General features: G+C 27.0%; 3 protein-coding genes across 5 annotated transcripts; 2 read left to right on the forward strand and 1 right to left on the reverse strand.

Moving 5' to 3' along the window:
- Nucleotides 1-556: 556 nt before the first annotated feature.
- Nucleotides 557-3,571, reverse strand: Pex5 (peroxisomal biogenesis factor 5). Of its 3 annotated transcripts, none has more exons than XM_072907753.1 (8): nt 3,341-3,571; nt 2,742-3,112; nt 2,219-2,663; nt 1,585-2,116; nt 1,355-1,523; nt 1,128-1,285; nt 846-1,013; nt 557-743 (listed from the first exon to the last, which is right to left on the reverse strand). In XM_072907753.1, exons 2-8 carry the CDS (start codon nt 3,084-3,086, stop codon nt 704-706), a joined length of 1,857 nt encoding a protein of 618 aa, XP_072763854.1. In that variant the 5' UTR covers nt 3,087-3,112; nt 3,341-3,571; the 3' UTR covers nt 557-703. The 3 variants fall into 3 exon arrangements, with proteins under 3 accessions (XP_072763854.1, XP_072763834.1, XP_072763843.1); XM_072907733.1 differs by having other exon boundaries at nt 1,585-2,128; XM_072907742.1 differs by having other exon boundaries at nt 1,585-2,128; nt 3,234-3,571.
- A 5,735-nt stretch (nt 3,572-9,306) lies between these two features.
- On the forward strand, nt 9,307-10,584 carry LOC140676324 (ejaculatory bulb-specific protein 3-like). The gene is made up of 2 exons (XM_072911250.1): nt 9,307-9,577; nt 10,272-10,584. The coding sequence occupies exons 1-2, from the start codon at nt 9,322-9,324 to the stop codon at nt 10,436-10,438; spliced, it is 423 nt and encodes a 140-aa protein (XP_072767351.1). The 5' UTR covers nt 9,307-9,321; the 3' UTR covers nt 10,439-10,584.
- A 2,175-nt stretch (nt 10,585-12,759) lies between these two features.
- LOC140673782 (uncharacterized) lies at nt 12,760-14,494 on the forward strand. The gene is made up of 4 exons (XM_072906943.1): nt 12,760-13,192; nt 13,266-13,628; nt 13,706-14,009; nt 14,129-14,494. Exons 1-4 carry the CDS (start codon nt 13,058-13,060, stop codon nt 14,383-14,385), a joined length of 1,059 nt encoding a protein of 352 aa, XP_072763044.1. The 5' UTR covers nt 12,760-13,057; the 3' UTR covers nt 14,386-14,494.
- The last annotated feature ends 24 nt before the right edge of the window (nt 14,495-14,518 follow it).

Genomic DNA, 14,518 nt, shown 5'->3' on the forward strand with positions numbered 1-14,518 from the left:
CTCACTCCCTTTATGAATAAACGAGAACGAATTTTCAGTAAAAAGGCCCTTTAAAGATATGCAACTTTCTCCTGAATAATTTTTCGATTAGTTAAATATTTGTGGATTTAGAAGCTTGTAACACGTTGCATAGGCCATCCTATGTGTGTGTGTATGTGTGTACATATATATATATATAATTGTACCATTATATATTATTGAATGTGTTCATAATTATATTGTTAAAATAACATAATTATCCGATATTAATTATCTATATTATTTTAATTACTTTTCCTAATTTTATTGTATATTTTCTTAATAGTTTATAGATATACATAATATTACATATTGAACTATATTTTTTGTCAATTATATTTTAAAAATTTTAAATGAATATATTTATTTGAAATTGGTCAAAGAATCAGTATGCGAACGAAAATTCAATATCTTGTATTATTATATATATATGTATATAGTATATATATATACATAAGTATATATATGTATATAGTATATATATATATATATATAAGTATATATATATATATTTGCATATTTTTTTTTGTTTTTAATTATTTAAAATATTCTAGATTTTATTTTCCCTAATTATGCTTTTCTAAAATATATAGTAGAAAAAACACTTTCGTTTTTTACCTGTATACAAAATAACTTATATAAAAATTATTCATATTGTGTGATTTATCACACAAATGTTATCTATTTATATAATTTCAAATTCCTTATTTAACTTGGACAGATCTCTGGAAAAAAAGAAGAATACATACGTTTTGAACATAAATTATCGTTATAAAATCCTTCATAGCTTATATTAACTATAATAAATAAAATGACCACAAAATTACCTGTTTTCCACAGCTTCCATCAATTCATATTTATGCATCAACGATATGACTAATCTTAATGTAGACCATATTGTGTTTGACATTGCTTTAGGAGGTACATTGCTGGCCTGTGGACCTCTTCCTGCAGCTTGCTGATTTAATGCTGTCAAGAGATGTTCCCCTGCTTCTCTATATCGTATGATTTCATTGACATGAGATATTGATAACAATATGCGATATTGATATTGCTCTCTACTTTTTTCTTTATACTTTAAAAATTATGTAAAAATAGTTTATATTTACTTATATACTCCCAGATTAACACAAGATATGCCGAGATTGTAACGTGCTCTAATAAATCCAGGCGATAACTCTAAGGCACGATGATACGCGTTTACAGCTTCTGCCGATCGCTGGCCATTAGCCAGAGTTGCACCCAATCTATTCCATAGTCTGGAATCCTTTTGGAAATGTACAGTTATCAAATATACAAATTAACTTAATTCGAAATGGGAATAAGTTACACTTACATCAGGGCGTACTTGTAACGCTGCTTGGAAACAATCTACAGCTTTGTTGTAATCACTTGACAAATTAAATAATATACCTAGTCCACACTGTACATCCGCATCAATTTCATCCCGGGGATTTATTCTCGCTGCTTGAATATATAAATCTTTGACTTCATCATATACTTTACTACAACAAAGTTGTTATGTTAAAAATAATTTCTCAACATTAAAACTTATTTTTAACTTACTCATATAATAAGGTAGACACACTAAAATTTGAATGTTCTTCTCTTTTAAGATTAGACTCTGGAACTGATAGATGTTTATATTTTTCATTCTTTAATAACCACTCCTTCAATGTCAGACAAGCTTGCTTCTGATACGATTCATTTGCATAAGAAGCTGCTAACGCCATGAGAGCAACATTGTTAGATGGATCCAAGCACAGACAACGATTTAAAGCGGAGATAGCCAAAGGATCTTGTTCGTTCTCAGCTTGTGTTTTACCAAGAAGTAGCCAGGCTTCAATATTATTTTCGTCCTGTTGAACAGCTGCTTCAAAACAAAGTACAGCACTTGGTAAATCTCCCGCTTCTAATTGTTTCTTGCCTTCTGCCAGTGCATTTGGTAAATCCTTCATAGGATTTGTTTCGCAAAATTCATATTCTTTGTTAAATGGATCATAATATGTGTCAAACTCTGATACCCATGGATGTGCAGAAGAAAGCCCATCTGCAGATGCTTTGTCCCATTCGTCTTGAAACCGTTTCCATAATGAATCTAAATTATATTCTAAAATGTATCAATCATCATTTTTATGTTAATCACAATTATATACATACATACACAAAATATGTATTTCTAAAGAGCAGTTAAAAATACCTGAGGATGGATTTTCCTTTACAAATTCGTCTATCCATGTACCTGCAGCTTCTAAGTCTTCTTCTACTTTGTTCAAGACTGTACTATCATCGTTAAGGTTATCAATTGAACTACCTTCTGTTTTTTGTTGATCTGTATGATATTGCTCTATCCATTCTTCAGATGGATTATCCAAGGCTATTGTTTGAGTACTTTCTATTGGAATATCACCTTCTTGTTTCATGAATTTCATAAACTTTGAATATGCATAATTTGGATCTTCATCTTTTATGATTTGAGCATCATTGTTTTTATTAACATTATCTTGTACACTATTTATGCTATCTTCTAAATATTCTTCCATCCATTTTGAATCGAGACCAAGTTTAGGAGTCTCAAGAAATTGTGTGTTTCCTTCCACAGGTTGTATTAAAGATGTATTCCATATATTATCCACATGAAGTTCCTTCAGAATAATAAATATTTTTAATACTAAAAAGATACAACTATGTATATAGCAATAAATAATGTTTTATGAAATTACATCAAATTGCTTGGCAGATTTAAAACATAGATTTTCCCAAGCTGTATCTAGCTCACTTAATTCTTTGACGACTCCAGGTGCTGCTATCGGAGGATGGATATTTTGATCAATTTCTCTCATTTCTTGTAGTAAATTATCCATTCGAAATGTCTGTGGACAAGCAGGTTCTTCTAAAAATTGTTGAACTAATTGATCCGCATTCTGTGTTTGAAAAGCCTCAGATGAACTAAACGGCTGATGAATTCCTTCCTCTTTGAAACCATGATCTTGTACATAATGTGATGCAAGGCGCATTAACGAGCTGGGACCTCCACAATCTCCTTCCACTAATTCGCGAAAAGCCATTTTTTTTATATTGTTATTGAGAATTCCTGCAGAATAAAAAATATTTGTTAATTTAATTTTTTACATGTCAAACTGCTTTCTATGCATACTGTATATTATTCAATATTCAGATATTAAGATCAGTATTTAGATTTGTATAAAGTGCACCGTTAGTCAGCCAAGTAATATAAATATTAATCGTTGACTTCTCACAATCTACCACAAAAATAAATAATTAACGATCATCTGACTATTATTTCACTGTACGCACTCACTTCGGACAAATTATGTTACGTTATCGTGATGTACGTTTATCGGGCATGAACAGCAAGAATTATGCTGATTTTATGATCGAGACTTTGCACCGGAACAGAAGGGAGGGGTAAAGTTGGGGAGAAAGACGGGGTACGTGTGTGAGTGTAATGTATGATCACGAGTAAGCGTAAAAAGAAGTAAAAAAGACGCGAAGAACTCAATGGATAAAGCTGTATCACTGCATTAAAATTATAAAAAATGAAATTGGAATTCGACTAATTAGAATAAAAGAAGAAAATTTCTTTATCCTGATTGGTCAAATTTCAACCTTCAATGCGTAGTCTGAAACAGGCTTAAGGAAAAATCAATTTAATTTACAAGGCAAATCTCCTACTTTAACTTATAGATTAATTATTATTAATTTTTTATTTTAATTGACTACATTGATTAACTAGATTGCTTTGCGCAATCAAATTCATATAAATCTTGAATAAATTTATTAACTTTTAACGTATATATATATATATATATATATATATCTGATATGATTCGTTCAATTTTCCTTTTTATATAAGAGAAATGAGAAAGTTTACAGTTTAAAGACCATTTAAATGTAAAAATAAATGAAATAACTTTTATATAAAAAGGCTTTTTCAATATAATTTAAATTATATAATTTAAATATAATTCAATATATTTAAATTTATTTATAATTTTGATAATATATATTATTTTACACAAAAAAACTTTAATTTACTGAAGAAAAATGTTTTGTGAATAAAATATGTTGTTATAAAATATAATTTTACAAGTAGAATATGAAATATTCTTCATTATTTATGTTTCTCGATAGCACTCTTCGAGTCAGAGTTTGCTTTATATAGCTGCTCCAAAACCGAGATTAATGCAAGAAGTTTCCGGGGGTAACACCGCGGAGCCACAGTCGAGTTCTCAGTAACTCTTTCAGCTCTGAGGAAGGTCCCTGGACCCGTGACAGAAAGTGTCGTAGCCTAAGCACTATCATCCTCCGCCATCTCACGAATAAGAAAGGAAGCTCCGGCTGATCTTTCGTGATGTGGGTGCGAGAGTGTTGGTCAAAGCGAAAGTAATGTGTGTAAAAATGACATGTAGTCTTTACCTTTCAGGAAAAGACTTCACTCATTGAACCAAACAGGGCCTATCAGACCAGGAAACTTCAATTTTTTTTATTTCTTTTGCTTCAAAATTTAGAAATATATCTACTTCGAGAAATAAAGTAACTTTTTAGTCTAACATCAATAAGTATTTCATATATACAATAAAATAATTAATTTCTAAAATTATTACGATAAATAATAAAACAACATGCATTCTTAAGGATTTCAATGCTACAAATGTTATAATAAAATAATAAAATTATAAAATAATAAAATTATAAAATAATAAAATTATATATATATAAAATTATCCAAAAATCGCGAATATGATAGACACAATATTTAAAAATTGATAATTTAAGTTACATCTTAAAATATTCAAAATATAAACTTATATTACATATATGTTATATTTATAAGTATATATTATATTATATACTTCTATTAAATATATATATATATATATATATTTTTTTTTATTTATTACAATGTAATGTAAATATAATAATATCATATTGATTTAAATAAATATAATTTAATATATTAAATTATTATAATGTATAAATATTATTTTTAATTGTAATGAAAATATGACTGCACAAAAATATTAAAAACTATACACACACAGATTTGTCATTATTATTGCCGACTCTTAAAATATATCTCTTTAAAAAAATACACACTAATATATATATATATATATATATATATATATATATATATATATACTTTGTATAAAAATAAAGATATTAGTATAAATGTTTATTTTTTTCCAACTATAATAAAAAAGGATAATTTAAAAGAATAATATGACATATAATGTTTAAATGAGAATATTTCCATTAAAATCGACATATTTCTAATTTATTTCTAATAGGATGTCCGGTAATTTGTGAAAAACTTCTGCTAATGATAGATTCTTGAGATTATTTGGAGACGATTTTTCCTCAGCAAAAATATCGAAGCATCAATAATTTCCGAGTTATAAGCGATTGAAAAAAAGGCCTTTTTCGCAAACTAAAATTTTGACGTTAAAAAATTATTAAAACTTCTTCAGTTAATTTCAGATAGAGTTTACTTTAATAGAATTTTAATTTAAGGCTTAATTACAAGGATATATAATGATAAAAATTAGAAACTTACAAAAAATGATGACGTCTCTCGATATTTTCGATGAGAAAAAATCGACTCCAAATAATGATCTCAAGAATCTGCCTTTTCTAAATAAAGAATATAACGGATAAATTTCTTTTCGCTAACTCTTTCAAATTAAATTTGTTTGCAGCTTACCGCAATGCATCAAGGCCGCCATTTCATTAAGCATATTGTTTACATATGCCTTGCAATTTTACGTCTAGATAAATATTTTTAGTAATAATGCATGAATAAAATCTTTAATATTTATATTTTACTCGAAAAAAAGTTATATATAGATTAAAATTTTCAAACTATTCATCATCTATCAAATAGAAAATGTTCGAGTTTTAGATTTGAACAGTTCGTATGAGCAGCTCGAGTAAAATCGATGTACAATTGAATTAGGTATTTGAATGATTACTAATTTTTGAAAAAATTCAAACAGTAACAATATTAATTAAATAATAATAATAATTTAAATAAAAATATAATAATTATAATAAATAAGATGAATAACTAATTCTTTTTTCTTTTTTTCTTGTTTCTTCTTTTATCACAATACATCTAATTTTATTTTCTTATCACAATATATAATCTAGTTTTATTTTGTTATTTTATCTAATTCAAATTCGAATTGTGTATGAAAATATATATGTTTCTGAGAATACAATTTGTAATATTTTGTATGTTTATAACTTAATTTGTCTCTTAAATGGTCTCACAATTAATAGATCTAAATAATTTAAGACCCAAATAGAAACTTTTAGAACTACTCCAATTGTTTTATCACATTCTTTCTATTATTATTCAACAAAAAGTCCAAGCACTAATTTCGTTGTTATGTTATAAAATACAATATTACAATATTACATATTATTATAACTCTTTTACTTGTCTTAATTATTAATTAATAAAATTAATTGATAAAAACTTAAACAATTAAGGGATTCGTTAATTTTAATATTTCTATATGTTCTGAACAAAATTATGACTCTGGAGCAAAACATTTTAATCGATAGTTGTTTATAATAAAGTTATAAGCAAAGTTAATCATAGTTTATGAATATGAAAGTCTAAAACAAAGTCTAAAAATGTATAGTTCTATGTTTTTCCATTTTTAACTTCAGATTTTGTTTCACATCCGAAATAGCGGCTGATGTAAGATGGATTATTATTATTCATGCAAAATAATCTATTTCATATTGTCTACTATTTCGGATGTGAAACAAAATCTAAAAATGTACAGAATTCTATAAATTTTATATACATATTCTATATACATTTTCAACTTTTCAAGCAACAACTTTTCAAAACGATATCTATCCTATATTATTTGGTGCAAAAAATAAAAGGAAAATGTGATTCTGTTTTACATCCGAAGACAGTGTAAACCTTACTTTGCTTCGAAAAATCTATCGAATCTGTACATTTTTAAATCTCGTTTAAATCGCGTTCGAAATATTTTGTATAGATTTTTATTTTCTGATGCTTATAATTTAAAAACTGGACTGTGTGAACGACATTTATATAATGCCATCATATGTGACATTTATAATAAAAAACAATGACTTTTTCTCTCTATACAATATATTTAAAAATCAGTTAAAGTTAACGAATAGGATAAACTCGAGTAAGATGGCCATAGTTTTTTAAAATGCAAAAACATACTTTTATTTGTGTTATTTTTTAATAGTGTTTGGCATATTATCTTCACTAAAACTTAAATTATGTAATATTATCGAAATTAAAAGGAAAATATTTAATAGAAATTTTATATTATCAAAATAGTACAACATAAGCGTTGACCATCTTACCTAACTTTTAAGGAAAAGCTGACCATAGTGACGGAAAGATGGCCATAATATTTATAAAAAAAATAGTGAAAAGGAGAATAAAAATTTAGGTCATATAACAATTTACATATTTTTATAATATGTCTAACGTCGATTACGTTAGCTTCATTGTAATTTATTCGACGTTATAACAGTTTTTAGTGCACAAATGAAAAACTTTGCAGGCAGTCAAAAGTAAAAATATGACATAAGATTCACAATATCGTTATTTCGAATAATGTATCCACATAAACTACTGTAAATATCAATTATCTTTGATAATGACTAAAAAAGTACACTATGTAGCGATTATTGAAAAAATTACAGCCTATGGCCATCTTTTCTGCGTATGGCCATATCATACCCTAGTTTATCCTATCCGGTTTTTTTAATATCCAGTTTTGCGTGACAGTAAATATGTAAAATTCTCTTCAGAAAAAACATTCTATCTCATAATTAATTCACGGAAAAATCTAATAGCTCACATTATTTGTCTGACACACGTCTATAATAATGTTTGTTAAAAATGTTTTCAATCTAAAATAGTATATAAATATTTTAGGTGTTTTATAGTACAAAGAAATAAATTATAAATGATATAATAAAAAATTATTATACATAATTAAATACTAGCGACTTTAATCTCTAACTTATGATATAATAAATATAATAAATATATATATATATATATATATATATATATATATATATATAATAAAAATTATTATAATAGATTATAAAAAGACATCCACACATACGTATAAATCAAAAACAATTTTTTTTTCCAAAAAACATAGTATTCATACATTTCCAAGAAAGTAAATGTCGCACAAATGAAAAACTTTGCAGGCAGTCAAAAGTAAAAATATGATATAAGATTCACAATATCGTTATTTCGAATAATGTATCCACATAAACTACTGTAAATATCAATTATCTTTGATAATGACTAAAAAAGCACACTATGTATAGCGATTATTGAAAAAATTACAGCCTATGGCCATCTTTTCTGCGTATGGCCATATCATACCCTAGTTTATCACATCCAGTTTTGCGTGACAGTAAATATGTAAAATTCTCTTCAGAAAAAAACATTTTATCTCATAATTAATTCGCGGAAAAATCTAATAGCTCACATTATTTGTCTGACACACGTCTATAATAATGTTTGTTAAAAATGTTTTCAATCTAAAATAGTATATAAATATTTTAGGTGTTTTATAGTACAAAGAAATAAATTATAAATGATATAATAAATATAATAAATATATAATATATATAATATATATACATATATATATATATATTTTTTTTATATATATAATAAAAATTATTATAATAGATTATAAAAAGACATCCACACATACGTATAAATCAAAATCAATTTTTTTTTTCAAAAAACATAGTATTCATACATTTCCAAGAAAGTAAATGTCGATTTTCGATATTGCATGACTTTTATTGTTTACAGAAAATAACCATAAAGTAGAACCACGAAATTATAGAAAAAATAAAATATTGCCTATTTATTGCATACAATAAGCATTTTATTTTCATTTCTAAGAATTGTTGACTGTTTCAATTTGCGTGCGTGTAAAAACTTTAGCCAATTATATAGAAACAATTTGCATACAATATAATATTAATAAATTGCAATGCAGACTCATAAAATCTTCACACAATTTTCTTAAGTAGCCTAACAATTATTATGTGTAGCCTATCACTGTTTAATACAATTTTATATCATTCTATCCAAAGAATAATAATTATAATTACCAATAATAAGTTTTTTTATAATATATTTACACAAAGAGACACGCAATCATTAAATTGGCATAATTATGCACTATGATTATCTTTTATATAACAATTTTTTGTTTTACTCAAATCATATAAATGGGATGTACATTTGATTCGATCATTCAGTATCTTCTTTACGAGATAGTGCAAACAAAAATGATTCGTATAAATTGTATCGTGACACTTATCGGTATCGCGCTATTATGCGTTCTTGCAGAAGAGCTTTATTCTGATCAGTATGATTATATCGACTATAATAATATCCTCAATAATGAGAAACTGCGAGATCAATATTACAAATGTTATATGGAAATTGCACCATGTGTGACAGCAGACGCAAAGTTTTTTAGAGGTATATCCATACACACACACATACACAGACAAAATATTTTTATATGTTTTTTCTTTTACAATATAAATTCTTTGGTCAATTTATAGAAACAATTTTTCCTTAAGAAAACGAATTATAATATAATTAGTAAAATACATTGAAAAATCTCTATAATGTATTTCAATAATAGTTAACAATTGTGTATAAATAAAAAGTTTCTAGCAAATTAAATATTATATAAGGAGAGAATATATATCGATCAGTGATAGAATAATGTTTCTCAGTTTTTCTTAAATATATAAATGTAATCTTAAATATATAAATTTTACTTTATTAAATTTAATTCCCAGGCTAATTATAAATATAATAATGAGAAAAAATAAGAAAATTGCAAATATTATGATACAACATGTTTCAAATTTTTCTTTAAGAAAGAATTCTATAATTTATTTAAAGAATCATTAAAAAATAATACAGTTAATGTAAAATTATTCTGTATATGTATGTAGAAAATATTGCGTACTATAATTACATATATCTATCAATTATATATATATAGGCGTACATTCTCTAAATATTTTTGTTTCTACAACTATATGTATAATTTTCATAAGTTCCATTTATAGTTGTTAATTAGAAACAAGAACTATATAAATCTTATATGTTTACTATAATATTAAAATAAATATCATACACTTTTTTGTTTTGACTTCAGAAATCGCTAGTGAAGCTTTCCAAACAAAATGCAAAAAATGTACTGAGAAGCAAAAGGAAATGTTAGATGCAGTAGTCGAGTGGTTTTCACAAAAAAAACCCGAACAATTTGAGATGATGGTTCAGAAGAGCATAGAAGATATGAAAAAGAAAAATGCTGAACAATAACTGCTGATAAATGCTATAAAAAGTGATAAGAATAACAACGCGAATCTAAAATATTAATTAATAAATATATAAAATTATCAAATTATATTAATTTCTTTATATTTAAATAATATAATTAAATTATTAAAATTCTTTTATTTACAAAATATTCTATTTAAAGCAGAGAAAATTTCATAATGCTATATAATTTCAAATAATAACTTGTTGTTATATAATACCTCAATGATTGTATTGTAGTATTTCAATGTAGTATTATTATTAACATAAGCAAAGTAATTCTAACAAAATAATTCTAACTTTTTTGTGTACGTTTTGTGTATGTTTTATTATTAACAATCATTTATTTTTTCAAGCCAATTAGCGATATGGGCATAATTAATTCTACCTTCTCAGATCCTTCGTCCTCTCGTTCTTCAACGTTCAAAATATATTCATCTCTTTTTAAATGCAGAAAATTATAAAAAATTAGAATAAATTAAAAAAAGATCTATTTTGTTAGAGAACGATACAAAAAAATTAAGTAGCGTACATTTTTCTTTTTTTATCTGATTTTTGATTAGATAATAGTTTATTTCTTCTTCTATCTAGCACACAGTAAAAGAAAGATAGTACGTTATTTTTCCTTTTCCTCGTTTCGTTTCCTTTTATCTATAATAAATATATAGAGCTCCATAACATAATAAAGTGAAGTACGAGTAGATTGTAAAAATATGAGAAATTATTTAGAAGATAGCTTAGCAAAAGTAATACTTGGATCTGAATAAAGAATAATATCTGAATTTGAAAATTATAATAATTAAAAAAATCAAAATTATTTATAATGCCAGCTGTAAATATATATATATATATATATATATACAGGGTGTCCAGTAATTGATGAAAAACCTGTTAATGGCAGATTCTTGTGCTCATTTGGAGTCGATTTTTCCTCAGCAAAAATATCGAGAGATGTCACTATTTTTTGCAAGTTTCCAAGTTTTTATTATTACATTTTTGTAATTAAGCCTTAAATTAAAATTCTATTAGAGTAAACTCTATCTAAAATTAACTGAAGAATGTAGTTTTGGTAATTTTGTGATTTTAAAAAGTTAGTTTGCGAAAAGTGCCTTTTTTCAATCGCTTATAACTCGGAAATTATTGATGCTTCGACATTTTTGTTGAGGAAAAATTGTCTTCAAATGATCTCAAGAATCTATACCATTAGCAGATTTTTCACCAATTACCAAACACCCTGTATAATGTAATTATAAAAAAATTAACATATTGTACTAGTACATTGCTACCTGTTTTATTATTAATATGTACCTATATTATATTAATAATTATTCAAACTAATTTTGACATTTTCAAAGACTTGGTCAATCTAATTTCATTATTCTTTAATTGTATTATATGTAACAAATATTATACAATTAAAAAGTAAAATAATAAAATTAAATTGATTAAGTTTTTGATAAATGTCACTATTGATTAAAACAAAAATTTAATTAAAATAGATGTCGTTAAATTGTCGACTTATAATCGTCATATTGACTTAAAGTTGGCAAAAACGTTGATTTATTAGCTGACTGACGGTCAACTATAATCGAGTCATTTGTCGGCTATTAGTCAACTATAAGTTGACATTCAGTCTGACTTATTTGAAATCGACTTTAGACTTCTTCTGCCGACTGACAGTCAACTTGGTGCTGTTTGAAAAATGTCAAGTAAAATCCGTATCAGACTATATCATATATATGCTTTGAAGAGTGCAATTGTAGATTAAATTTTATCTAATTAGGAAGATTTTAACTTTTTTTCTGATTAATCAAAAATTCTAATCTTTAATCTCTCTTTAATGCATAGTCTGATATTTGATATTTAACATCATGTCGTTTGCTTCCCTATGGACTTAACATGGCTATGCAAAGGATTGAGAGGATCTCGGCAATTATTACAAATTGATTAAATGTAATAACAATAAATAATAAAGGTATATTTGAAGATATAATTGCATAACTATTATAAATAAGTATCTATATTCGACTCGACAAGATTCTCTTAAATGTTCGACTATTTCGCGGCTCGCTCAATTTGCAGGTTGCACCCGCTTTTCGAACTCCCACTCCTTTCTCTCCCCCTTAACAAGTTATAACCACCCACTATATCCGCTATAGGATTATAGTCGGCAGCTATCTTACCGACCGTACCTTACAGCTGTTACAATCAATGAAGGGACTACCAATCAGAAATTGCGACGCTACATTTACTTCTCTATTTATATGAGTTTAGTGTCGCACTCTTAAGTGTTTCAAAATATGTACATGAGTTTCGTCTCTACTTAATCTATTTAGTTTAGCATGTTTTGCGCGTTTTATGCTGAATAAATTACTTTACGGAAAGAACGTCAAAGTCACGCGAAATAGTTATCGGAGACCTTGATCTAATCTTTAAGTAAACATTAAGCTGATAAAACGCATTAGTTATTTTTGCATTAGGGAATGAGTTTCTACAGTATTTTGCTACGTGACATATTATGACGGTGCGAGAAAAGTCTAACCTAAAAAAGGACGTTTTTGACATAACGTAATCGGTATTATTGTCTCCGGTTGCCCACTAAATCTCGTTAAACGATGAGCGATGCGTATCAAGGGCCTGCTATTGTTGCTGATCTGCATAGCAGGAAGCAGCATCGTTTTTATTGCTTTCAGCAATCAACGACCTTCCATTCAAACTCTAGTGACGGAGACTCACAAACAATTGCGGAACTTCCAAGTAAATATATATCATTTGACAGATAAGTAATTTTGCCATTTTCGTCGTATTAACTGTAAGATATCGTTTTTAGGAAAATTTGAAAGACGTTGAGGAAAAACGTCTGGTGACAGATTCCAAATATCTTGCGTTGCTTGGTCTAGATGGTCAGACAAGCACTACACCAATCAGTCTCAAGCCTCAGAATGTGACGGTTGTGTCACTCGTAAGGCCTGGAAACGAGCAATATATTTATGGCTTTGTTAGAAACATCAGCCATTTTTTGCCAAATAATAGTATTGTGATTTATAGTGTTGGTTTGAATGAAGATTCCTTACAAAGTATTAGACTTGCTTGTAATTCTACAAGATGTAATGTGATTCACTTTGATCTAAGCCCATTTCCTGCTCACGTCGAAGACGACACACTGCATGTTTATAGACCTTTAGTTGTTCAAGTGAGTAAAAACTTCTACAACACTTTTATAGTTTTCCAAAAGAATCATATTGATTAAATCATGCTTTTGTATCGCAGACAGCTTTAAATACGCTAGGTAGTATTATCTATATGGATTCAAATGTGCGTCTGAATTCCTCGGACATTACAAAATATCTTTGTCCAAAATCTGGAATCTTAACTTGGCCTACAAGGCACGCCACTAGTTCCCTAACACATCCAAAGATGTATGAATACTTTCATGCCTCTGCTGAGAGTTTTTTCTTTCTGCCACTGATTAGAGCATCATACTTAGTAATTAGTAATTTTAAAAACATTAGGGAAAGTGTAATGCTGCCTTGGGTCCAGTGTGCATTGACGAGAGATTGTATTTCCCCTATTGGTAAATACTTTTGATTTATGCATTTATAATTCTCTATAATTTCTATATTTCTTAGTGAGCATATGTACTAATTTTTTAATTAATTTTCTAAGTGTTAAGTTTTCTTAATTACATTTTAGGTGCACAGTCAGCGGGCTGTAGGTTCAATAAAAAGCCACAGTATCGATACTCCGGCTGTCACGCGTACGACACCTCTGCATTAAATATAGTGCTTGGATTGCATTTTAACTTTGATGATACATATTATGTATACAAGGATCGGGAGATGTATTTTAATAAGATCCAGCCTGAGGAAATCACCGAGGAGTACCTTATGATCACGCGGCAAAATAATGCCACTGAGACCAATGCTAGGAATTTCATATCGGAACGTTAAACTTTTTTTGATCTCAATTTACCTTAGATAATATGTCGAACAAGCACAACTTAATTTAAGATTATTAAGCATTGAATTAAATTATAATAAATAGCAGAACGACCAATAATGAGTTTTTTCAAAGGCATCAAAT

The sequence above is a fragment of the Anoplolepis gracilipes genome, chromosome 2, assembly GCF_047496725.1.
Source record: "Anoplolepis gracilipes chromosome 2, ASM4749672v1, whole genome shotgun sequence".
NCBI lineage: Eukaryota > Metazoa > Arthropoda > Insecta > Hymenoptera > Formicidae > Anoplolepis > Anoplolepis gracilipes.

What these genes read in the sequence shown, in the direction of transcription:
- LOC140676324 (XM_072911250.1), top strand. Translation starts at nt 9,322, where the DNA reads ATGGGATGTACATTTGATTCGATCATTCAGTATCTTCTTTACGAGATA. An exon ending in AGACGCAAAGTTTTTTAGAG is followed by an intron (nt 9,578 to 10,271) that starts GTATATCCATAC and finishes TTTTGACTTCAG; the next exon opens with AAATCGCTAGTGAAGCTTTC.
- Pex5 (XM_072907733.1), bottom strand. Translation starts at nt 3,086, where the DNA reads ATGGCTTTTCGCGAATTAGTGGAAGGAGATTGTGGAGGTCCCAGCTCG. An exon ending in AATCTGCCAAGCAATTTGAT is followed by an intron (nt 2,664 to 2,741) that starts GTAATTTCATAA and finishes ATTATTCTGAAG; the next exon opens with GAACTTCATGTGGATAATAT. An exon ending in CGTTACAAGTACGCCCTGAT is followed by an intron (nt 1,286 to 1,354) that starts GTAAGTGTAACT and finishes CATTTCCAAAAG; the next exon opens with GATTCCAGACTATGGAATAG.
- LOC140673782 (XM_072906943.1), top strand. Translation starts at nt 13,058, where the DNA reads ATGCGTATCAAGGGCCTGCTATTGTTGCTGATCTGCATAGCAGGAAGC. An exon ending in AACAATTGCGGAACTTCCAA is followed by an intron (nt 13,193 to 13,265) that starts GTAAATATATAT and finishes TATCGTTTTTAG; the next exon opens with GAAAATTTGAAAGACGTTGA. An exon ending in ATAGACCTTTAGTTGTTCAA is followed by an intron (nt 13,629 to 13,705) that starts GTGAGTAAAAAC and finishes TTTGTATCGCAG; the next exon opens with ACAGCTTTAAATACGCTAGG.